This window comes from Tiliqua scincoides, chromosome 2 (genome assembly GCF_035046505.1).
Source record: "Tiliqua scincoides isolate rTilSci1 chromosome 2, rTilSci1.hap2, whole genome shotgun sequence".
Taxonomy (NCBI): Eukaryota; Metazoa; Chordata; class Lepidosauria; order Squamata; family Scincidae; genus Tiliqua; species Tiliqua scincoides.
The window spans coordinates 258,398,173-258,424,591 of NC_089822.1; the positions used below are offsets into that span (position 1 = coordinate 258,398,173).

Sequence of the window (26,419 nt, forward strand, 5' to 3'; positions counted from 1 at the left end):
GCTTCCCCTTGCCCGTGGCTGAGTCGCTGCTCGCTGCAATCCCGCGTTGGATGCAGCACAAGCCTCCTGGCTTGCCTGCTCCAGCGCAGGTTAGGATTGCGCCCTGAAATATTTTAGAGGCCTCTGCAGAGCTGGAAAAGAGTCTTTGGCTGCTAAATCACTCTTAATTTCTTGCTCTGGTCTGGAGAGAAAAACCAGCAAAGCCTGTGAAGAAGATGATGGAACTCCTCACAAAGAGAGTCTCAGGTGGGCGTTACCATCCACATAAAAGAAGGGAAGGAGGGTCTCTCCACAGAAGGAGTTCCCTGAGTAAGTGTGGATATGGACGCCTGTGTCAGCATCAGAAAAGTCCACCTCCCCCTTAGTACAGTTTAGTGTCACTTGGATCCTCTTGAGCTCCTGGCTCAGGGACAGGAGAGTGAAAGCAGGGGGATTAACAACTCTGTACTGACCTCCAAACTGCCCCACAGCCCAAAACCCTTTCTCAGGATTAACAAAAAACCAGCCCTTTCTGCTCACAGACTTCCTGGCAACCCCCACAGCCCACGCTCCCTCATCTCCCACAGTGACTTCCCAGAAGTGTCTGCCTGCTGTGAAGCCCTCACGGCCCAGCACAAACTCCCAATAGTCAAATCTCTCCGGATTGTTGGGCAGATCTTGACATCTGTATCCCCATCTCACGCTTCTGCGATCCTCAGACAGGACGAGTCGGGGATGGACCGTGTCTGGATCCAGAGTCACATTTGCTGTTGGGGTGGAAGGGGAGGAGGAAAGAGAAGAGAAGCAGAATCAGCTATGAGACTCATTCTGAGCCACAGAGATATGGAGTGAATGATAAATACTCCTCATAACTGTGCCCGTATGTTATTTACCTGAAATATCTATATCCTGCCTTTCCTGTCCTTCCAAGCAACTTAAAAGAAGCCAAAACAACCCTAAGACACTTCCTGTATTCCCCTGTTGACAAAAGTTGTGGTGGACACTGGAGAGAAAATGACTGACGCTTCCCTGACACTCCCGGTGTGAACTGCCCATTTCTGACTCCCAGGGACACTGAGGGTGCCTCCGTTCTGCCAAGTAGGGGTTGAAAATAAAGCTTTTTCTTGTGTCATTATTCTTGCATTTTCCTATCCCTTTCAAAAACATCTAAGCCAGACTCCATCACAATATCTGGTAGGAAGGAGTTCCACAAGTTTATTACTTGTGCAGAATGCGGCGGCCCATGTGGTCACTGGAGCTAGGTGGACTCGGTCAGTCTGCTTCTCCAGGGACTACATTGGCTGCCCATTCATTTCCAGGCCCAATTCAAGGTGCTGGTTTTGACCTTTAAAGCCCTATACTGCTCTGGGCCAGGCTATCTTAGAGATCGCCTACTCCCGTACAATCCGGCTCGTCCTCTCAGGTCATCAGAGAAGGCCTTTTTACAAGTGCCACCGCCCAAGGAGGTTCGTGGGAGGGGGCAAGAAATAGGGCCTTCTCAGTAGTGGCACCAACATTGTGGAACTCCCTTCCCCTTGACTTGAGAATGGCTCCCTCTCTTGAGTTTTTTCGGCGAGGCCTGAAGACCCTGCTCTTTAAACAAGCCTTCTGATTCCATGGCCTTTTTAACACTTTTATACATCTTTTAGTTTCTTTTTGACAGACTGGATCCCTCTATGATTTTGCTGTTTTATGCTCTTTTTATTCTGACTTTATTCTGACTACTGTTTTTATGGCCTCTGTTAATGTGTTTTAAATATGTTTTTATCTGTGTTAAATCATGCTTTTTAAAATTGTTTTTTACATGTTGTAAGCCGCCCTGGGTCCCTTTCAGGGAGAAGGGCGGGATACAAATAAAGTTTATTATTATTACTATTACTATTACTATTATTATTATTACTATTATTATTATTACAGGTTGGATAAAGAAATATTTCCTTTTGTCTGTTCTAACTCTCTCACCAATCACTATTTTAAAGGCAGTTGCGAACCCACCATTAGGTCTGATGGGGCAAATGCCCCAGGCATGAGCCACTAGGACCCCACAGAAGCCTCTCTGAGGGGTCAGAAACTATACTTCCAGTTTTCCAGAAGCATAGTTTATAGCGTCGGGGAACCTCAGAGAGGTTTCCCTGACGTGGGCTCAGGTCAAGCGAGGCTCCGTGAGCCTCAGGTGAGTGGAGGGGATTTTTGCGTGGGGGTGGCGACAGCCCACGATGGGGCACCATCATGGACTTTTGCCCTGGGCATGGGGCTGGGGAGATCCACTGCTGTTTAAAGGAAGTCCCCTGGTTCTGGTGTTGGGTGAGAGGGAAAGGAACTTTCCTCTATTCTACTGGTTGGAAACCTTCAGTCTCGAAAGACTATGGTATAAGCCTACAGCACCCGGTATTCCTAGGCGGTCTCTCATCCAAGTACTAACCAGGCCTGACCCTGCTTAGCTTCCAAGATCAGACGATTAATTTTGTAAGTTTCCCCTCAAGTATTTCTAGACCCGTGGTTCCCAAACGTTTTAGCACCTGGACCCTCCTTTTAAAACGACACACTATCAGGACCCATCTAGCTTTATGAGACTAAAAAAATCAAAAAAGTTTATTTATTTATATCTAAGTAGTCTTTAATTTTATATATTTCTCCTTGGAGCACAACGGGGCTTACTTCCAACCAAATGCATGCATATGATTCTCAGTAGGCGTTCTTGGAAGTAAATCCCCGGGCATCTGGTGGTGCCAACCTTCCTAGCAAACATGCTTAGGTAGGATGGCTTTGAAAATAATGTGTAGTGTAATCCTCTGCATGTTTACTTAGAAGTAGGTCTTACTAGGTTTAATAGACTTAGTCCTAAACAAGTGTACATAAAATGCAGCCCCACTAAACAGAACACAAAGGAGGAGGAGACCTCAGACCAAGGCAGGAGGACTTCCAGCATTCAGTTTCGCACCGCAATTGACCTGCTTGAAACACCTGCTTGAAAGGGTGGTGCATGCACTCTCAAATCCTCCCTTTCCCTTCAACTTTCTCTTGTGGGTGCTGGAAAGGTTGTCAAAACCCGAGGGGGGGGGGGAAGAGACTTCAAACCAGGGCAAGCAGCATTTCTCTTCAGCACTTAGTCATCAAACCTTTGAAAGACAGAGAATCCTTGAATAACTCCAGTATTCAATTTAAAAAAAACACAAAAAACAGCAAAGCTGAATTAAAGAAATAAGCAAATCCAGAAGGAACTCAGTAGTAATTGGGGAGCCTGTATGTGAAATGTGAATTTCTTGACCCAGTGTCCATTTACTTACATTTAACCACATCTGCCATTTTGCTGTCCATTCCCCAGTTTGGAGAGATCCTTCTGGAGCTCTTTACAATCCCTTCTGGTCTTCACCACCCACAAAAGTTTGGTGTCGTCTGCAAACTTGGCTCAATTTTTTTTCCAGGTCATTTATGAACGAGTTGAAAAGCAACACTCCCAGGACAGATACGTGGGACACTCTGCTTTCCACCTCTCTCCCTTGTGAATATTGCCCATTGACACCCATTTTCTGTTTCCTGGTTCTCAACCAGTTCCTATACCATAAGAGGACCTCTTATTCCCTAAATGTAGTTTTCTCAGCAGCCTTTGGTGAGGGACCGTGTCAAACGCCTTCTGAAAGTCCAGATACATAATGTCCATGGGTTCTCCTGCATCCATATGCCTGTTGACCGAATTCTAAAAGGCTCGTGAGCCAAGACTTACCCTTACAGAAACCATGCTGATTCTCCCTCAGCAAGCCTTGTTCTTCTATCAGTGCAATCCTAACTTGCAGTGGAAACAGGCAGGCCGACGGGCCTGCACTGTATCCAGTACAAGTTTGGGACCAAAAGCAGCACAGTCTGAGGCAAAGGGAAGCCTTTCCCCTGACCCCATACTGCACTGCAGCAGCCCCAGTGGGTCTACTTGGATCTGAACCACCTGACGAGGTGGTGCAGATCCATGCAGAAGCCACACTGCTTGGGAATGGGGCTAGAATTCAGCATAACTGCTGGGTCCTGGACCCACCTCCTGCTCCCAGCCCGCCCACCCCCAGGAATGCCAGAAACCCGCTACCTGACTTCCCCCCACCCCAAAATGCCTCCCTCACACCTCTTTTTGTGCCCTCTGAAGGCCTGAGAAGGCTGAGAAGGCCCTCAGAACATGCTCCAGGTGTTTCCTGTGGATGTGCTAGTCCTGAGATATTTATTTCTGTACAGGCACAATCCTAACCCCTTATGTCAGTGCTTTCCAGCACTGTCATATGGGTAATGCAGCTCTGAGGTAAGGGAACAAACATTCCCGTACTTTGAGGAGGCCTCTGTGAGTGCCCCCCAACTGCAGGATGCAGCACTCGTCCCATTGGCACTGCTATGCCAGTGCTGGAAAGCACTGACATAAGGGGTTAGGATTGCACCTTACATTTAAGTAACCTGCTTGGGAGGTGGGGGAATGGGGGTCCACTTGAGTGTATGCTTTATCTCTGTGAAGTGTGTTGGTGCTTCAAGAAATCCTGGAAATTTGAACCCATTCATTTATTCATTCGTTCTTTTATTCATTCATCTAAGATCCATCTGTAGCGTGTTTATTTAAATTTTATGTTCAAAATTTTTTTCCCTGGCCCTCAACACCATGCCAGATATTCACTGTGGCTGTCTAGCTGAAAAGTTTGAAGACCGCTGTCCTAGGCTACCTAAGGTGCGGGATTGGGAGAAATTGGTCCAATTCGCTTGAAGGCAGCCCTGCCTCAAGGAATGGCTGACTGCATGATACTGGTCAGAGCTTATGAAGTGAAGTCTTGCATGTTGGAAGATCAGGAGGAGAGAGAGCAAGAGGGAAAGAGGAAGCCAATCAGGGACACACTTCCACAGGTGAGGGGGACAAAGTCAAGGCATGAGACAGGGAGCCTCTAAGTCACCTGATTCCAGGACAATACACTGCCCCCCCCCAGTGTCTTGCAGGTGCATGACACCCATTTCCCAACAATATTTTTGTTTTCCACTCACTGAAGATTGTTGAGCCCATTTTCTAGTAGTTACTCCCCCCACCCCTCATTCCTTTCAGCCCCTTACACCATGGCAAGTCCTGTCCCGACCCACCCATCATCTGCATCCTTGCACATCATTCTTGATTACCTGGGAACTGCTCCATGACACCCTCCAGAAGGGGTTTCACATCAAAGAATCCCCCAATTCTGCAGGTCAGCTCAGGAGGAAAAGCCACAGGATTCCCAAATGCTTCCTTCTTTTCATAGCTAATGTGGAGAGGAAAAAAATCTGATCCCACAATGCATCCAATCTGGAATTACTGTCTGGAGAAGAAAGAAGGTATGGAGGAAAAGAAAAGAGCAGAAAGCCTGGAGGTACAGGTAACGGGCAGAGTGCTCTGGGGAGGAGAGTTCGCTACCTATGGCAGTGTAAATGGATATAAAATATGGCAGGTACAGAAGCACCTGTGTAGCTGAAGGAAGGGCACAGAGGTCTGGCAGTCCTGACGATGTGCAAATGGAAAGTTTTAAAGAGAGGACCTAAGTGGAACACTGGAGGGTGGGGAACACTGCATTTTCTCCCCAAGAGCCACGAAAGAGCCACGTTTTTCCCAGACCATTCCCAGCATCAGGTGACAAGAAGAGAAATGAGTGGGATTCACCTACCTCTGCAAGGTCATTCTAATATCCTGGGGAAAAAAGGAAAAGGAAAAACCTCAGTGCCTGTCACTGGCAAGTCAGTCTTTTCAGACCCTGCATAGAGATCCTCTCTATCCCTACACTGTCCAGTTGACAGTAATCCATCTTGCATGCTCCACTCAAGACTGAGGATGCAGCTCCACAGAATAATCATATGCTGGGTAAAGAAATATTTTCTTGTGCTTGTCCTGATCTATCAATTCTGTCTCACACCTTCTGTTCTATTATCAGACCCAGCTAACACCCTGACTTCTACCCACAGCCTGGGATCCCAATCAATGTAAAACAGAAGGGGAGGCAGAGGTGTACCTGAGGGAGGGTGAGGGGGTTAAATGCCTCAGGCGGCAGGTTTGGGGGGTTGTCACAATGTCACCATTTACTCTACCCACTGTGTCCTCCCCACAGTACTCAGTCAGCCACCAACAGTATCAGTGTGCGCAGATCTGAATGCTGCCCTGAGAGCCTCCCCTTAGAGGTGTTTGAGGGTCAGGGAAATCACACACAGCCTTCTAAGTGTTGAAAATCACCTTCACTTCCAGAGAAGTCCCAGGTGTGACTTGGAGAGGCAGCAGGTATGGAGTCCAGCACCTCCAGGCTAGGAATACCACTGAGGGGACGGCTCTGCTGGAGCTTCTCTTGGTGTTGTTGAAACCAAGTATGAGAGAGAGACCAAAGGCATCTTTTGCTGAAGTGTGGAGATGACATTGCTCCCATTTCATGTCCTGCCCCCTTGCTCAGTTGAAGATATGACCTCCTCTTTTAAATCCTTTGCTGACCAGGAGTCCAGGGGAGTTGCTCTGGACCATGCGTCCCATTCACTCTCATCTCAGTCAACCTCAGGGGTTGACTGGGGCATGCCCAGGCTTCCATTATCAGGCTTCCAGCATATGCATTCCAGATGCCCTGGATCTCTCTTTTCTTGCACAGCCACCAGACTGGACAACGAGGTTGCAGTGGATTACCACAGAAGCCCATTAGTGGGGGTTGAGGGCAGCAGGACAGAATTGAGCAGAGTTTGGGGGAGAGATCAGTGATCTGGAAGTAACCATAGGAATAGATTCCAGGATCTTTGGAACCTCCAGGTCACTGTGAAATCAAATGAACTTACTTATTTCTTTTGGGTGTTCCTGTACATGAGAGGTCTTTGTCAGCAACACACAGAGTCCCTTCATTCTTATATAGGCCAAGGAAGCACAGAGCAGTTTCTTTCCTTCCCTTGGTGATGTACCTGGGCTATTTCTACCACCCTCTCACCTGCAGGAGCTCACTTGCTGGCTGCTGGCATTTCTCCTCCATCTGCTGGATGAGACCTTCAAGAGATGACAGTTCCTTCTTGAGTCTGGCCATGTGCTCCTCTCTCCTGGTTGCAATTTCCTTCTCCAGCTCTTCCAACTGCGAGAGGAGAGGCATCTTTTGTTTTTCCAGAAACTGGTGTAGTCGGTTGAAAACAGCCACTGTGCTTGTCTTCTTTTCTTCTACTTGTCCCTGCAACCAGCAGATGGAAAGAGGAGAATAGGAGAGAAAAGTCGGGAATATTGTCAGCTTTTACAGGAATTTTGTGGGAAGTCTCTAGTCGGAAACAGAGCAGGAAGAGACTCTAGAGGAGCTGGAGGGAGACGGCACCACACCATCACCACTGCCAGGTAATAGGCAAGAGAGCGGTTCTCCTAATGTGAAGCTGTGCACCCACTGGGACTCATTCGAGGTCTAGCCCTGCAAATTAGGGAGCTTCTGACTTTTTGCAAAGATCAAATCAGCTGTGAGCAGCAGAAAACAGACAACGCTCCACCTTTAAAAATGGACTTTAATGAACTTGATTGGGGAGTTTTGGACATGTTAGTTCTTCCTCCTGTTATCTTACTCATTTACAGATATGGGCTCTAGTAGTTGTTCACTTCCAATACAACAGGGACACTTACGAGCAGGTCTTGGCTTTCCTTTTCTGTTCCTGCTTGGCTTGCCAGAATTCTCTCTCTCTCCTTCCTCAGATCTTCCAGATGGCCACACAATTGGTCCTGAAGCAAAGAGAAAAGTTTCTGTTTGGATTCTTTTTCAGGGAGGGGGAGGGGTGTGTGTTACTATCTAGAGCAGCCATTTTCAACCACTGTGCCATGGCACACTGGTGTGCTGCGGATGATCTGCAGGTACGCCCCGGGAATTTGGGGTAGGATCATTTGTTTGTAGGGCCACTGGGGGATGTGAGCCCCTGCTGTCAGTGCACTGTGCCTTGTCAATTGTCCAAAAACGGACAGTGTGCCTTGACAATTTTAGTGCCCGGTCAGTGTGCCATAAGCAGAAAAAGATTGAAACTCGTTGATCTAGAGCAGTGTTTCTCAAACTGTGGGTCGGGACCCACTAGGTGGGTCGCAAACCCATTTCAGGTGGGTCCCCATTCATTTCAATATTTTATTTTTAATATATTAGACTGCTATGTGACTGCATTTAGGAAAATACTACAGATCTGTACAGATATATACAGATGTATATTTTTAACAATGATAGTCACTCCTGGGTAAGTGTGGGTATGATTCCAGCCTAGGATTGTTAAAAACTTTCCTGCTTTATGATGTCACTTCTGGTGATGACATCACTTCCAGTGGGTCCCGACAGATTCTCATTCTAAAAAGTGGGTCCTGACACTAAATGCTTGAGAACCACTGATCTAGAGGGTGAATTACTATCTAAAGGTGCATAAGAACTCTCCATAAGAATGAGAAAGCAGTTGAGTATCTGCTTGTTCTTTGCATGTTAGTGCCTTCTAGGCAGGTCTCTGGTCTAGGTATCTGACAGTGGTACTTACATGAGCAGAAGGAAATTGCAGTTGGGACTAGCAGTCAATTCAGTCTGTGTTTAGCCCTTCCTGAGATGGAGAAGGGAAAGAATGCCCTTCATCTTCCCCTTGTGTCCAACCCTGACATCAGGAGGACTCCTTCTAGAGACATTTCATCTCCTGGAGCAGGCAAACCCTTTTCCTGTTTCAGGGCTTAAGGCCTTCCCTCAATGGTTTCTCTCCAAACAAGGTGCATGTTACACCTGTCACTAGCCCTGTAGATTTGTATTCACTCACCTTGCATTCCTTGGCAGCCTCTTCCAAAAGCAGGACTGGATGCGATCGATGCTCTGGGGATCTCTCACAAATTATACACACCAACTCCTGATCTTCTTTGCAGAACAGGTGGAGTTTTTCCTGGTGTCTTGCACATAAATTCTCTTTTCCCAAGTTAAATGATAGACATTTAATTTTTTCTACTACATTTGCCAGTTGCCAGTTTGGCCGGAAATTCCCTCTCTTGATTTTAGCTTTGCAAAGGGGACACTCCAAGTCCCCCAGATCTTCCCACTTCTCACAGTAGTCGGTGATGCAGCCCCTGCAGAAGTTGTGGCCACAGTCCAGGGTCACTGGGTCTGACAGGTACTCTTTACAGATAGGACACTTTACTTCTTCTTCTACATCCGTGGTTGGTGAGGAGGCCATGGGTGATGGAGACTCCATGGATGGATTCAGGCAGCTTTTGAGACCTGTACAAGGACAGGAGGGTGGGTGTGGGTCAGCGACAGAAGAAATACCACTTGGGGAATGACTGTTTCACAGAGTGCCCATTACAGAAGATCTGTGACTTTTCTTCCATGGTGCCCAGTTTGTGGAATAACTAGAAGTGTTTGTTTTTGTTGATAACATAAAAACACAAAACACCAAATTCTAGTGTTTAAGAGATCCAAGTAAAAACAGAAAACACCCTAATTTGGTATTTAAGGTATTTTCTAGAAATTAAAATAGATTACTTTTCCAGTTAGAAATAATATCATGGTCGTCGCATCTGCTGCTATATCATCTACCTGGTACAATTTTAATGCAGTTAAAATTAATAGCATTGCAAACTTTGAATGAAAACTCGTAATAAAAGCACATAACACCCCTTTCTGCCTTTTTTTATTTTTCCAAATCATGGAATCGGTGAAAAAAAATAACAGTGAAAAAATCAGTGAAAATTTTTTTTTTTTCAAATACCTCTACTAATAACCTCAGGAGATTCCATGACTTTCAATTTTATTTACAGGAACAGAGCAAACAAAGGAATTCCTTCATTCATGCCATCCTGTTTAATGAATCCAGAAGTCTTGCATGTCTACATTTGACACTGTGCTGCGTAAGAAGCACAGTGAGGAAACCCCCCCCCCCCGGTACTGTGGCAGAGGTGTCCTGATGAATCAGGCCAAAGGCCCATCCAGTCAATTTCTCTATCTCACAGTGGCCCATCAGATGCCTCAGGCAAAAAAAAAATAAAAATAACAAGATAGCTCTATTCTGCGGCCACTCCCTTGTATCTGGCATTTCAGAGGGAGGCTACTACCACCACCACCACCACCACCAATTTTATTTACAGGGAGAAAGCAAACAAAGGAACTCCTTCATTCATGCCATCCCATTTAATAAAAGCAGAAGTCTTGCATGTCTGTGTTTGACAAAACTGCATAGGAAGCACAGTAAGGAGATCCATTCTCAGATACTGTGCAGAGGTGGCAGAGGCAGCCTGATGAATCAGGACAAAGGCCCATCTAGTCCAGGTTTCCTTAACTGACAGTGGCCTACCAGATGCCTCAGGGAGCAAAAAGACAACAGGATATCTGTATCCCTGGGGGCCCAAACTGTGGGCTGGATATGGGGGCCCTCAGCAATTTGTCTTTTTGGTCAGAGCATTTGCTAATGTTTAACATTTTTACTGATTTTATATCATTTCTGAGTTTAAGTTTCTTTGTAATTGTCACATTTCTCTTTTGTTCTGAATCATACCATGCTGATGACAAAAAAACAACACTCAAATAAAACTTATTCATTCATTTAAATTACATGCATTCATTTATAAAATTGATCTTTTACAACCTGTGTGAATGTACAAAATATACAATGTGGGTATGATGTGGACCTTGTACTGAGAAGTTAGGAGACCCCTGCTCTATCCTGTTGCCACTCCCTTGCATCTGTTATTTCAGAGGGAGGCTGCCTCTAAAACACTGAAGTTGTGTATAGTTCTCATGGCTTGTACCCTGCAGTGGACTTTTCCTACATCAATCCCCTTTCAAAGACACCTAGACCAGCTGTCATCACAGCATCCTGGCACAAGGAGTTCCTTAGATGAATTATTCACATGGTAAAGAAATATGTCCTTTCTTCTGTTCTGACTGCAGCCTGTCTTTGTTAGCAGTTGTCCCTTGGTTCTGGAGTTGTCCAAGAGAGAAAAGCATTTACTCGGTCCATCACATGTGTGATTATATATGTCTTACAACCAAATCCTAACCCCCTGCGTTGCGTCCAGAGCAGGGTTGGGGCTGCCTGCGGCTAGGCTTGGGGCAAGGGGAATTCATTCCCTTTACCTCCGATAACACCACAACTACTTGCATCTGCACCACCTAGAGGCATATTTCCCCCCAGGTGACATGCAGGGGCAGATCCAGAGTTTGTGTTGGGGGGGGGGATGAGCACTAGCTTAACTCCAGAGGACAGGTCAACTAAGCAGATAGACCTGGACTCCCACCTGGGCTTGGAGCCCTGTTCTACCTGCCAGGTAGACCAGGGCTCCCAGTTGAACCTCTGGCCTCCATGGCTTTGCTGTGTGGGTTCCATCAGATGCCCTGCACGACACTCCCTTTTCTCCCAATTTTGCTCCCCATTCCAGCGGGTACCCTTAAATTTATTTACAAGTTAAAAGTGTTTGGGTCCATAGCGTTAGACATACTATTTATCAGGGCCACGTGAAGTACTTCTAGGGTTGGTTCACTGTCAAGCTCCTCCAGCACAGGCAGGCACTCAATGTTGTTCAGCGCTTCTTCGGTGACTACATTTTCTCTGGAATATAGCTCAGAGTAGTGCTGCACCCAGCGTTCCATCTGCTGCGCCCGATCCTGGATGACCTTGCCTGCGGCAGACTTCAGAGGGGCAATTTTCTTCTGTGTTGGACCTAGGGCCTGCTTGATACCATCATACATCCCCTTGATGTTGCCCGTGTCAGCTGCTATCTGTATCTCGGAACAGAGCTGGAGCCAGTAGTCGTTAGCACATCTCCTGGCAGTCTGTTGGACTTTCCTGCGAGCAGCTCGGAGGACCTGCAGTTTGCGCTCACTGGGACAGGCCTTGTATGCTGCTTGAGCTCTCCTCTTTTCCTCAATGACTGGTGTCAACTCCTCAGAGTGGGCTTCAAACCAGTCTGCCGTCTTGTTGGTCTTCTTGCCAAATATGGACAAGGTGTTGTTGTAAACGGCATTCTTGAAATGTTCCCATCTGTTGGATGCATTTGCGTCGGCCGGGCCTGGAAGAGATTCCTCAAGCGCTCGTGTAAATTCCTCCACTTTTCTCTGATCCCGGGTCTTGGTGGTATCAATGCAAGGTCTTCCTTCCTTTTTCGTGTGGTACAGTCACTTTGTTTGCAGGTTCACTCTGCTGCACACCAGGGAGTGGTCGGTGTCACAGGCAGCACCCTGATAGCTGCGTGTGATCTTGATGCTGGGAAGTCTGGAGCGTCTGGTAAGAATCAGTCGAGCTGGTGCCAGTGCTTTGATCTTGGGTGTCTCCAAGAGCCTCTATGTTGGGGCTTTGTGTTGAAGAACGTGTTGCTGACACAGAGACCGTGATGACAGCAAAACTCTAGCAGGTGTTGGCCATTTTCGTTCATCTTCCCAGTGCCGAACTGACCTAAGCAAGTGGGCCATGAACTGTTATCAGTACCAACTCTAGCACTGAAATCGCCAATGATGAACAATGGCTCTTTTACGGGGATCTTCTTGATAGTGCTGGCCAGGTCATCATAGAATTTGTCTTTGGCTTCTGCTGGAGATGACAGAGTTGGTGCATAAGCACTGATGAGAGTGACAGGTCCTGCTGATGACTGGAGCTGCAGGGACAAAATTCTTCCACTTCCCACAGTAGGTGGGATGATGGATTCCAGCAGGGTATTTCTGACCACAAAAGCAACACCACGTTCCTGGTTTTGTTTGGTGGTTTTCCCTGCCAGAAAAATGAGAAATTTCTCTCCTTGACAGATCCGGAATCTGGCAGCCTCCTCTCTTGAAGGGCGACGATGTCCATCTGCAGTCTGCTCAGCTCCATGTCGATGACAGCTGTTTTGTGTGTGTCGTCTATTTCTTGCAGGTCATCAGAGAAGCCAGGTGTCATTGTCCTTACGTTCCAGGTGCCCAGCTTTAGGGCAGGAGTTTTCTGTTTTCTGTTGCATGGTACAGAGTTGTCGATCTGCTTGTTGGTTTTCACCCTAAACCCCACACATGGATCTCATAGGTCGAAGGCTTTCGACCTGGTCAGCAGGGACGGCCTCTTCAAGAGTCTCCCCAAGATCGGATGTCCACCCAGGCTCCTCAGCATCATCAGATCCTTCCACAAGGACATGAAGGGCACTGTTGTCTTCGATGGCTCCACATCAGACCCCTTTGACATCTGAAGCGGAGTGAAGCAGGTCTGTGTTCTTGCACCAACCTTGTTTGGGATTTTCTTCGCTGTCCTGCTGAAGCATGCCTTTGGAACTGCAACAGAAGGCATCTATCTCCGGACCAGATCAGATGGAAAGCTCTTCAACCTCTCCAGACTGAGAGCAAAGTCCAAAGTCCAGCTGAAATGTCTGCGTGACTTCCTCTTTGCCGACGATGCAGCTATCACTACCCACTCTGCCAAAGATCTCCCTGCATTACAATCTCTGCGCATGAACTAGAGGTTGTCCATGACTTTGTGTACCTTGGCTCAATGATCTCCGACACTCTTTCTCTCGATACCGAGCTAAACAAGCGCATCGGTAAAGCAGCTACCACGTTTTCCAGACTCACAAAGAGAGTCTGGTCCAGCAAGAAGCTGACGGAACATACCAAGATCCAGGTCTACAGAGCTTGCGTCCTGAGTACACTTCTGTACTGCAGCGAGTCATGGACTCTTCACTCACAACAGGAGAGGAAACTGAACGCTTTCCACATGCGCTGCCTCCGACGCATCCTCGGCATCACCTGGCAGAACAAAGTCCCAAACAACACAGTCCTGGAATGTGCTGGAATCCCTAGCATGTATACACTACTGAAACAGAGACGCCTGCGTTGGCTCGGTCATGTCGTGAGAATGGATGATGGCCAGATCCCAAAGGATCTCCTCTATGGAGAACTCGTGTAAGGAAAGCGCCCTACAGGTAGACCACAGCTGCGATACATCTGCAAGAGGGATCGGAAGGCCTTAGGAGTGGACCTCAACAAGTGGGAAACCCTGGCCTCTGAGCGGCCCGCTTGGAGGCAGGCTGTGCAGCATGGCCTTTCCCAGTTTGAAGAGACACTTGGCCAACAGACTGAGGCAAAGAGGCAAAGAAGGAAGGCCCATAGCCAGGGAGACAGACCAGGGACAGACTGCACTTGCTCCCAGTGTGGACGGGATTGTCACTCCTGAATCGGCCTTTTCAGCCACACTAGACGCTGTGCCAGAACCACCATTCAGAGTGCGATACCATAGTCTTTCGAGACTGAAGGTTACCAACTACTAAGGTCAGTCTGTGGAACTCCTTGCCGCAGGATGTGGTGACAGCATCTGATCTGGATGCCTTTAAAAGGGGATTGGATAAGTTTCTGGAGGAAAAATCCATTATGGATTACAAGCCATGATGTGTATGTGCAACCTCCTGATTTTAGAAATGGGCTATGTCAGAATGCCAATGCAAGGGAGGGCACCAGGAGGCAGGTCTCTTGTTATCTGGTGTGCTCCCTGGGGCATTTGGTGGGCCGCTGTGAGATACAGGAAGGTGGACTAGATGGGCCTATGGCCTTATCCAGCGGGGCTCTTCTTATGTTGTTATGTTCTTATTCTCTTGGCTCCAATTTCAGTTATTTTTCTCAAAGAAGAGACTTTAACCATTTAAAATCTGCCCATCAGTAGACCTGCTCAGCAACTTTTAGGCTGCACTCCTGTGCACACTTACCTGGGAGTAAGACCCATTGAACACAATGGGACTTGCTTCTGAGTAGGCCTGCTCAGTGACTCAACATCACTCTCTGCACCAGGATGTTTAAAGCACCAGAGTGGCAGATCAGCTCTGCAGCTTTGAAAACAAAAACAAAAACAAAAAAAACTGGCTGATGGGGGTTTGGGGACAAGACTCCAGAAGGAGGGCTCCTTGGCTGGAAAACAAGGGGCCCAACAAAGGAGCCTAAAGGTCACTGAGCAGGTCTACTCAGAAGTAAGTCCCATTGTGTGTAATGGGTCTTACTCCCAGGTAAGTACGTACAGGAGTGCAAAGGAGAAGCAGGGCAGATCAGGAGGTCTTAGCTAAGGGGGGGGAGGAAGAGCCACTTCACCCCCCCAACACTAGGTGGCTCATAGAAAAAGCCTGGAAGAAGTGCTGGGCTGCCAATGTGACCCCAAAAGACCTGGATCTATGCTTACCCTCCTCCACTGCCCTCCCCCACTAGCAGGAAGAGGCCTCCTGGTTGGTTACAGCAGCGCAGCCTTCCTCATTCCACCTCCCCGCATTGCCCAGCTGCTCCGTGGCCCCTTTCCTCACCCAGCACTGCTCGCTCTCCTCCTGGGTCAGCCCCTTTTAAGGTTGTGGCTTCATCCCAGGGATGCATGGACAGGAGAGCGACTGCTCTGCCTGTCTACTCAGGAGTCAGCCCCAGCAGAGTCAAGGGTGCTTCATCCCAGGGATGCATGGACGGGGGAGCAGCTTGAGAGCAGCTCCTCTGCCTGTCTACTCAGGAGTCAGCCCCAGTAGTGCAGCCCAAGAGCAGCCCCTGACGCGGCTCTGGCTCTAATAAGGCGCCCTCCCCCCCCTTCTCAGACCAGCCTCGCCTCTGCTCTCTGCCTCCACAAAAGGGGGCCAGGCAGAGGGCAGTCCTGCTGCAGAATGCCCCCGCATTACAAGAGCAGCCCCCGATGCAGGGACTGTGGCTGAGGCTCTAACAAGGTGCCCCCGGGGAGGGCTGCGCAGAGGCCACGGCCGCTCACCTCGCTCCTCGCCTCCGCAGCGCTGCCTCTCCCGCACCAGTTTGGAGAGACAGGGCTCCGCGATCGACTCATTTTGCCTCAAGATCGACTGGTAGATCGCGATCGACATACTGAGCACCCCTGTCTTAGATCCTTTTTCTAACATGCAGAAGGTGGTCCCGCAGTCAACATTATACTCCCACACTGTGACAACTACCTGAGTGAATCTTTTTTTTTTTTTTTTTTAAGACCAGTGAGGATATTCTGGCCCCTTGTGAAGGGAGGGGTTCAGAGTCTTGATCCCACAAAATCTCAGGTGGCTCACCAAGCTGAATCCTTGGTTCTACCATGTATCCTCTGACAACAAAAGTTCCCATCCTGAAATCAAGACATCAAATAAACCAAGGGCTCATTATATAAACCAAATAAACTGTGACTTGTTATATATAATGCTAAGTGATCTTGGCAGAAAATAGTAATTTCCCCATCTCCTCAAATTGCTATCTTGTTGTTGTTGGCAACCTTCAGTCTTGAAAGACTATGGTATCGTGCTCTGAATGGTGGTTCTGGCACAGTGTCTAGTGTGGCTGAAAAGGCCGATTCGGGAGTGACAATCCCTTCCACACTGGGAGCAAGTGTAGTGTGTCCCTGTTCTGTCTCCCTGGCTATGGGCCTTCCTTCTTTGCCTCTTTGCCTCAGACTGCTGGCAAAGTGTCTCTTCAAACTGGGAAAGGCCATGCTGCACAGCCTGCCTCCAAGTGGGCCGCTCAGAGGCCAGGGTTTCCCACCCGTTGAGGTCCACTCCTAAGGCCTTCAGATCCCTCTTGCAGATATCCTTGTATCACAGCTGTGGTCTACCCATAGGGCGCTTTCCCTGCACAAGTTCTCCATAGAGGAGATCCTTTGGGATCCAACCATCGCCCATTCTCACGACATCACCAAGCCAACACAGGCATCTCTGTTTCAGCAGTGTATACATGCTGGAGATTCCAGCTCATTCCAGGACTGGGTTGTTTGGAACTTTGTCCTGCCAGGTGATACCGAGGATGCATCGGAGGCAGCGTATGTGGAAAGCGTTCAGCTTCTTCTCCTGTTGTGAGCGAAGAGTCCATGACTTGCTGCAGTACAGAAGTGTACTCAAGGCGCAAGCTCTGTAGACCTGGATCTTGGTATGTTCCGTCAGCTTCTTTTTGGACCAGACTCTCCAGACTCACAAAGAGAGTCTGGTCCAACAAGAAGCTGAAAGAACACACCAAATAGCAATCCTATCCACAATTACCTGCGAGTGAGCCCCATTGACTATAATGGGACTTACTTCTGAGTAGACATGGGACTGCTACATGAGTAGCAGTAGATATTGTAGACAGGGAACTGACTTTTCAGTATGTGGTTATTCACAAACTCAAAAGTGTAATCTTTTTTTTTTTTTTACAGGTATTTATATACTGCCTTTCTTGGTCATCAGATTTCTCCTCAGACTTTATTCAAGGTGGTTTACATAGGCAGGCTGATTAAATCCCTGTAGGGATTTTTACAATTGAAAGAAGGTTCTGTCTTTCAAGAACCACAACATTACAGATGTTTCTTTCTGATCTGGTTTCACATTCTGGCCTCCATCCTCCCACACTCAGAGCAAATGGAATAACTCAGCTCAGCTTGTCAGCTGCTTCAAGGTCGCACGGTGCTGGTGGCCTCGAACTGGCGACCTGTGGATGTTATCTTCAGGCAAATGGAGGCTCTACCCTCTAGACCAGACCTCCTGCCCAAACTTTCCGCAAACCTTCTTTTGTGGAAGGTTTTTTTTTTTTTTTTTAATTCTGCAGTTCTAGATATTAAGGGAGTGTAGGCTACTGATTTGGTTTCTTGCAGGGATGCTAATGAGGGGTTAATTTCTGTCATCCTGTGCAGTGTCTGTTTCTCATTTGGGTGCTTGTAGAAGCTGCAGAGTTAGGGCCCAATCCTATCCAATTTTCTAGTGCAGCTGGAAAATGGGGTGTGTGCTTCATCCTGTGGTGGGGAGGCAGTCATAGAGACCTCCTCAAGGTAAGGGAACATTTTTCCCACTGGCATCGCTAGGTGGGTGCAGGGGGTGCGGGCTGCACCAGGTGACGCGCCAGGGGGTTGATGTTTAATTATTTCTTTTATTTCAATTTAATTATTTATAATTTTTTATTTTAATTTGCTTGATGATGTCACTTCCAGCAGTGACATCACTTCCAATGGGTCCTGGACATATTGTCATTCTAAAAAGTGGGTCCCAGTGCTCAGAGTTTGAGAACTGCTGCAATAAGGTGTCAGTCAGTTGACACGGTGTGTGTGTGTGTGTGTGTGTGTGTGTGTGTGTGTGTGTGTGACTCTACAAGTTTTCAAAATCACTAAAATCAGAGTTTGGAGGAATAATCCATCAAAGATGGGTTAATGAATTGATTAAGTTATGAAGTTATGAATCAAAAATCATGTGGTCACACACCCTCTATTGGTTCAAGATAAGTTGTAAAATAGATTATATTCTGGTATTATATAATTTATCTATTTTACAATTCATCTTTTGTGTTTATTCTTCTGCTCCCCCCTTTGTGTGCTTATATTGCACATTCATTGTTATCTGATCACATATTTCTCTTTTTTTTTTTGCACCAATCATGTTTCAATGTCTTGAGCCAACAGAGGGTATGTGACCACATGATTTTTGATCCATAACTTGTTTATTAATCAATTAATTAACCCATCTTTTGTGCCCCCTCTCCCCTGTGTGCTAATTGATTTGGGTTCAAACAAATCTGTAGAGTGATGTAATGTAATCATTTTTTATATTTTGCCTTCATCAATTGTTTTAACCAATATTTATTAAATGTTTTAAAAGTTTTAATTAATTTTTTTGGTTGTTACATATTTGCAAATACATGCAACAAGCCGTGATATAATCCTTGGTGTGTGCTCCCGAGGTGGTCCGTCTCTTTTTGTTCTTCTCTCTTGAAGATCTCCCCTCATTTTCTAGTTCTTAAGTAGTTGGGGAATGGGGATTTAAAGAGAGAGAAATGAGATGAATAAATAAATAAATAAAAGATTTATTTTATTTTAAATAAAAAAATATTTTATATATTTATATATACATATTATATATAAAAAAATAAAATATTTTATTTTTAAATAAATTTAAAAATAAATAAATAAATAAATAAATGATTAACAAGTCATAAGTTCCTGTACCTGTTTTTTGTTTTTGTTTTTTTTACAAAAAAAGCACTGTATTTGGAACATATGAAGCTGCCATAGACAAAGCATAATGTGCATTTTAAACAGTAAAATGCGTTCAGTATGCAGTAAAGGCTCCTGGCCCTGGAAGGGGCAACATCACCAAGGTGGTGGAAGAGGAACTGCAATTAGTTTGTGTGAACTCACAGTTTAAAGAGCTTGACTTGTATTTTGATATTATGGTCACATTATCAAAAGTTTCAGGTGTTTTGATAGGGGCGCAATTTCAGTACTTGCCATGGACACCCCTTTTCCTAGATACACCTCTGGTGCCACCTAAAGAGGTGGTACAGATATGAGCAACTTGGAGCAGCTCTGGGTTGCCTGGGACTAGTGTTTGGATCTGTCGCAAGTGTTGGATCCTGACCCCACACCCGGGCTTGGCTGTGGCCCGCCCATGGGCCTTCCCACCGCCCACCCTCCCCCTGACCTGGAACACCTTCTTCCTGCTCTCCCCCTCTCCAAGCCCCACGCTGACTCTGTTTGCGTGGCCTTACATGTTGCGCCTGCCTCACAGGGCTTGGGTCAGTTTCCAGAGGTTGGTGCACATCTGGTCATTGGCCTCCCTCCTCACTCAATGGTGCAAAAAAACCATAAGGTGCTGGCCTATCCTGGGGTCTGGATTGTACCCCCCCTTACACACATACACACACACACACATGCGCGCACGCGCTCCAGTTCTGATTTGGTTCCTGATCCAGCTTGCTTCCCCTCTTCCCCTGCTCCTCTCACTCACTAAGGTCTTTGCTCAGCACTCTCCTCCCCTACATTTCCCTTCTTCTCTGTCCCCTCTTCCTTTTCCAATCAAGGGGATGGAAAGAGGAGGAGAGGCAGAAGGTGAGCAGAGAAGAGTCCCTTGCCCATTAACTCGATGCCTCATACAACAGCTTTAGTTGGCCACATGGATGGGCCAGCCCTGCATGTGACACTGTTTTGCTGCAGGGTGAAATGACCACATACAGAAAGAAAAAGGATGGGGAAGGGGCTCGTTTCAGTCTGTAAAATCTAAAGATGGAGTTTGGGGCGTATGACTATGTTAACCTCCTATAATGCATATTATCCAAGATTTATTATTCATGCAGATGGGACACCAGTTGCAGACCTGCCATTAAGTCTGATGGGGCAAATGCCCCAGGTGCGAGCCTCAAGGACCCCGCAGAATCCTCTCTGAGGCTCCTGACAGGGTCAAAAACTGTGCTTGTGGCTTCCCTGAAGAACAGTTTATAGCCTTGGGAAGCCTCAGAGAGGCTTCCCTGACGCAGCTCCAGGTTGCTTGAAGCTCCATGTGCCTCAGGTGAGTGTGTGTGTGGGGGGGAGTGGATTTTTGCACGGGGCAGCAACAGCCCACGGGGCGCCATCGCAGACCTTTGCCCCACATGCAGGGCTGGGGAGGTCCGCTGCTGTGGGACACTTCTTCTTCTACATCCATGGATAGTGAGGCTGAGGCCATGGCTGATGAAGACTCCATGGATTGAGTCCTATGACATTTTTATCCAAGAACAGCTGCTATCCACTTTGGTGTCTTTTCTGTCACCCTCAGCCTTTCATGTGTGCCACGAAAGCTCCATCTAGAAATGGGTCAGCCCCACTTAGCAAGGACTGCTGGCTACAGCCCTGCCCTCCTCAACTTCACATAAATTCATGAAAGAAAGAAAGATACTGCAGGATCATCCTTTACACTTTTATCCTCACAGTAGCCCAGTGAGGACTAAGCAGAAACAAAGGGTCAGCCAGGGAGCTTCATGTCTGACTGGGGACGGGAACCTCAAGTCCAGCACTCGATCCTCTATATCAGGGTTTTCCAACCAGTGGTACACATTCCACTGGCAGTACCTGAGGTGATGACAAGTGGTATGCCTGGAACCACAAGCCAAACAACCACCCAACAGCGAGACTAGCAATGTAATGTGGTAAGACACTTGGATCAGTGGGCAGAGTTCCATAACACGCTTTTTGCACATTTGAAGAAGCCCTCCTCTAAGTGTCACTGGTGCCCTCTTGCCCACTCTTATTGGTATTTGTTGCATCCCATCAGCTCTCCCAACCCAGAAGTAACTGGTGATGACATCACTTCCAGTGGTACTTTCAATAGGTGGACCATGCAAAGTGGTGCGGTGGGGGACAAATGTTCCCCCACTGTACCAGTGTTCTTCACTGTACCAGTGTTCTTTAACCTGTGGGTAGCAACCCCAATGGGATCGCAAAACCTCATATGGGGGTTGTGGCAGCCATTGGCTTTGTTTCGGGTCACGGGGCTGCTCCAAGGAGATGGCCAAAGCGGGTGGCTGCCTCACTGCAGGTAAAGGTACCACAGCCCCAGAAGAAGAACCAGAGAAGCAGCTTGTTAAATGCTGGGCTCACACTTGCAATCCTGGCAATGGCCACCTTCTACAACCCTGACCTCAGGCAGTGCAGAAGATGGTGTGGAACCGAGTGCCTGGTGGGAGAATGGACTGGAAGTGGCACAAGGTTGGAAGGTGAGGGGCTTGCCTCTTTGTGGTGGGTTGCCGGCCTCATATTCATTCATTCATTCCTTGGGGATGTGGCATGAAAAGTATTGAAGACCACTGGCCGCCTCTTAGAAGATTAAACTAAAGGCAAAGAATATACTTTGCCAGAATTCAGCACGTGACTTAACTGAAGAAGTTACTGTGAGAACTGAGAGCAAAAACATCTTACCAAGACTCTCTGTCCCATGCACTGGGTCCAACCCTCTCTGCATTTCACACTCTTCAGTCCACCTCCTCTGCCCATAAATCCTGGATCATTCTCTCCCTTCTTTGTTACTGGCATACAGAGGGTAAGTCAGGTTCTTACTTTTACGGCAACGAGTCCAACTTCAGTCTCCCGGTGGCTGACACCCCACACCTTTTGGGCTTCCTTTGGCTTCTTCTGGGAGAAAGAGCTGGAAAGAGATGCCACTCCTTAATCACTCCTGCCAATGAACATCAGTGTACCAGTTAGTTAGCACAAGCCACTTCATAACTGATCGGTAGCATTTCCTAGCATGGGCAATAGATTTATGAGTCCAAAGTCTGGTCGGGAAGAATAAAATCCCAGCCCTGCCAATGAGACCCAGGGTAGATTTGGGTGAGGTTTCGTACCTGCGCAGAGTTTGTTTTGTGGTCAATTCCCTCTCTAAAGTGTACATAGTTCACAGAAAAACCAAGCACTGAAAAGACTCATCTGTTTCTCAGCCAGGACATCCATGAAAGGACTGGGAAGCCCATCTGTGTTACCTACAAAGGTCACTGATGCTGCAATCCTATAAACAGTTACCTCAGAGTAAGTCCTGTTGAACTCAGGGGGACTTACTTCTGAGTACAGGATAGTGATGTTACATTTCTAATATAGTGTTCACCTCACTTGGCCAAGCACAGGGAGATAGAGGAACATGGGGGAAAGGGCATTACAGAGCGTCAAGATCAACAAGATGCTGGAGGTACAGTCAGTTGCTCTTATTTTGCAGATTTAAAATGTAAGCTATATGAACTCTTATGATGCATAAGAGCAGTTCCTAGCTATGCTCAGCTGACTATAGCACAAGCCTCTACACAGTGGGGTCTACTCTTCTTCAGTGGGGTCTACTCTCTAGTAACTGAGTTTAGAGTGGCAACCTTAGATCCCAATCCTACCCCCCTGCCCCCCCCCCCCCGGTTCTGCCGGTGTGTTTTTCATCAGAGCAGGAAGATCCCTGGAACATCCAGGGCAAGTGCAGAGAACCCAGTTGGCTGAAGTAGCACGAAGTGATTATTTGCCTGTGTGAATGCAAATCTCAGTTGAAATACTGCATAGACACAACCTCCACATTGTTTCACAAGCAAGGTTTTTCCATGGGATCTGTTCACACATTCACAGATGAGTCACCCATTCTGGATCAAGAGATCAACATTCATGAATGAACTGGAGGAAAAGAATGTAACCAACCAGCAAGAAACATTTCAGGTTTTCTTCCAACTGTCTTAAATCCTGTCCATAGATATTCTACGTTTCCTTAAACTTGGGGAACAATGTATAAATAAAATAGCCTGGGAAGGCAGCTCATCTGAGAGAAGGAAAACTCTGATCCCAAACCTCCACTGCCCTGTGGCTACATCCAGTTATGGAAAAGGCTTCAGGAGTCAACCTCGAGGCAAAATCCGGAGCCGGAGTCCCTGAGGCAGTTCATGGCTGAACACAGTCACATTCTGGCAACTCCTGCGACGCCGCTGGAACCAACCGTATTGGCTTTTGCCTTTCCATTGGACCATTTCAGAGACGTGGAGAGGGGGGATTTGCTGCATGGGAAACAGTATATCCTCCATATCTATTTTACCCAGGCTTCGCGCTCTGGAGAGGACATTCTGTTCCAGAACCACCATTCAGAGCACGATACCATAGTCTTCCGAGACTGAAGGATGCCAATGAGCAAAGCTTTGGAAACTTGGATCTGCCTGCCGGTTGTATTCAGCACTGATTGGCTAGCATCTGCAACATCACAAACCCACTTTCATCATCCATGACACAGATTGCAACTCTGTAAACATTTATTTTCCTTAAAAACAATAATCAGAACGTCGACTTGGGCTGAAAAAGAGACCAGGTGGCCAGGAAGATTCAGCTGCATCAGAATCGTCTAAGCTGCAAAACAGGACCCAGTCAGCATTTTGGCTGCAGCATTTGGCACTAGCTGAGGCTGGACATTTCAGAGAAGAGGGATTCTGCCAAAAATACAACAAAAGCCTTTTTGAATAGCAACAATGAATGAGGTTTGAGTGAATGAATGAATAGCAACAATGAGGTTTGCTTTGTTTGTTGGTTGGTTGGTTTTCTACTTTCACAAAGTGAAGGACAAGGAAGATTGAAAGCAGGATTGAAGGACCTGGAAACAGGAGCAGGAATGGTGGCCTTATGGCAGGACTGTCCCTAGAAGAGTGAAGGGGGGCTATCAACAAGGGGGCCTAAAAATGCTCTTAAATAAGATATACCTGAAAATTAACAATTAATTTAACCTCATTAATTCCCTAATAATAGTAATATTAACACTCTTTTATTGAAATGTTAAATATACAGTACAGTATACTCGACTCAGCTAATAAAATGGACCAAATAACTTCTAAAAATTGAACGATAAAATACCAATTAAGGCAATCTAAATTAAACTCAATGTGCTCCCAAAAAAGGGGGATCCCTCTTTCTCTCCTTTTTAAAATATGTATCAAATACGCATTGCCTTTACGAAGAGGCAGATTGCAAGCACCTGAAGGAGAGAGAAAGTGGAAATAAAACACAAGGAGGAAAAGTAGAAAAAAAAATGACCTTGTAATATAAACGTATCCTGAAGCAGCCATATCTTATGATGTGTGCAATATACTCTTTTAAAGCAGCACTTTTATAACTCTCTGCAACAGCCAGGAAACTGAAATACTTTGCATTCCCCCCCCCCTTTGGAGAGATTTCTCTTGTTCAGTAAATGTAAGATCAGAGGAGGCTGCGGACAACAGGACTGAATGCAAAGATGACACAGGGTTGTTGAAAGAAAAGGCTGCCCGGAACAGTGTCCAGCTAGTCTCCCATATCATGCTTGGGAGCCCACAATGGAAAACTCATGCATGCAGAGGTGTCACCCTCCCTGCCCACCTGCTTCCACGCTCTTGCAATTGGATCATCTCTGGATTGCGCCCTTAATTACTTTCTTGTTGGTTGGTTGGCAACCTTCAGTCTCGAAAGACTATGGTATAAGCCAGGGGTGTCCAAAGTTTTTGGCAGGAGGGCCACATCAGCTCTTTGACACTGTGTCAGGGACCGGGGGGAAAAGAATTAATTTACATTTAAAATTTGAATAAATTTACATAAGTTTACACAAATGAATATATTAAAGATGAACTTATATGAATGAATGAAGGTCTTGCAATAGCTCAAGGCCTGTAAAAGGCCTTGCACAAAGCAATGCCAGCCTTTCCTTTGCTGCCACTGCTGCATCACAGACGTGAAACAGCAAGCAGTGGAGGGAGCCCTCAGCCCACAGCTCACACGAGAGGTCAAACTGTTGTCCTCACTCTGAAATCAGTTGTGTCGGGTCAGAGTGGGTTCCAACAAATCTCCGGAGGGCCAGCGGCTCATTGGGGACTGGGGGCTCCCTGAGGGCCACATTGAGAGGCCTCGATGGCCGCAAGTGGCCCCAGGGCCGGGGTTTGGGCACCGCTGGTATAAGCCTACAGCACCTGGTGTTCCCAGGCGGTCTCCCATCCAAGTACTAACCAGGCCTGACCCTGCTTAGCTTCCAAGATCAGACGAGATCGGGCATGTGCAGGGTACTGGTTTGGAGAGAAAAACCAGCACAGCCTGTGAAGAACACCTTACGACTGCCTCAGGGAGAAAGGGTCAGGCGGGTTTCATCACGCACATAAAAGAAGGGGAGGACTATCTCTCCACAGAAGGAGGCTCCTGAGCAAGTGTAAAGATGGATTCCCGAATCAGCCTCAGAAAAGGAAACCTGTCCTTCAGCACAGTTCAGAGTCACTCGGATCCTCTTGAGTGCCTGGCTCAGGGACAGAGGAGTAAAATCGGGGGGGCTTATAACTTTGTACTGACCTCCCCACTTGCCCACCGCCCAGATCCCTTTCTCAGAACTGAAAGCAAAATCACGCTTTCTCCTCACAGACTTCCTGGCCACCCCCACAGCCCACCCTCCCTCACCTCCCACAGTGACCTCCCAGAAGTGTGTGCCTGCTGTGAACCCCTCACGGCCCAGCACACAAGGCCAAGAGTCAAATCTCTCTGGGTTCTTCTGCAGAGCTTGATGTCTGTGTCCCCATCTCACACTTTTGAGATCCTCAGACAGGATGATGTTGGGATGAGCCGTGTCTGGATCCAGAGTCACATTTGCTGTTGGGTTGGAGGAGGGAGAGAGAAGAGAAGCACAATCAGCCATGAGACTCAACCTGAGCCATAGAGACAGGAGAAACTTCATCCTCACAACTGTGCCCACATTTTAATTATCTGACACATTTATATCCTGCCCTTCCTGTCCTCAAGGAAGCCTGAAAAAAGCCAAAACAGACTCAGACACTTGGGGTCTCTCTGTGTTTATGTGTTGGCAAAAGTTGTGGAGGAGGCAGGAGAGAAAATGACTGAGGAAGCCAGATTGCACCAGCCACTGTCACCTCTAAGCAGCAGTCCTATGCCTTTTCCCTTGGAAGGAATGGATTGTAGTGGGAAGCTGCCGCTGCCACCATTGCTAAGCAGCTGGTGACTCTGCTTTTTTCCAGTGTGCTCCACTCTTGGAGCGCACCTCTAAGCAGCTGAGTCAGTTCCTGCTTAGAGGCAGTCTTGCTTGCTGCCTCTCCTTGCCTTCTCCACTGGAAGGAACATGGTGGTGGGATCGCATCCACTGCCACCACCTCTAAGGGCAGAATCCTGAGGCTCCCATGGGCCGGCCAACCCAGGAGGGTTGCAAATGTACTGTAAGGCACATTTGTGCCACCTCGGGAGGAAGGCAGGCCAGTGCCCCAAGGTGTGCCGGTCTGCAGAGGCTGACACAAGCCTCTATGCTGACTTCCTT

At 47.3% G+C, this 26,419-nt stretch overlaps 1 protein-coding gene and 1 pseudogene across 1 annotated transcript; both read right to left on the reverse strand.

The window, feature by feature from the left end:
• Positions 1-228: 228 nt before the first annotated feature.
• On the reverse strand, positions 229-21,771 carry LOC136639100 (tripartite motif-containing protein 10-like). The gene is made up of 7 exons (XM_066613123.1): positions 21,694-21,771; positions 8,731-9,182; positions 7,583-7,678; positions 6,918-7,148; positions 5,630-5,653; positions 1,567-1,600; positions 229-746 (listed from the first exon to the last, which is right to left on the reverse strand). Exons 2-7 carry the CDS (start codon positions 9,154-9,156, stop codon positions 229-231), a joined length of 1,329 nt encoding a protein of 442 aa, XP_066469220.1. The 5' UTR covers positions 9,157-9,182; positions 21,694-21,771.
• Positions 21,772-25,068: 3,297 nt separating this feature from the next.
• On the reverse strand, positions 25,069-25,184 carry LOC136642855 (5S ribosomal RNA; annotated as a pseudogene).
• Between the last annotated feature and the right edge of the window lie 1,235 nt (positions 25,185-26,419).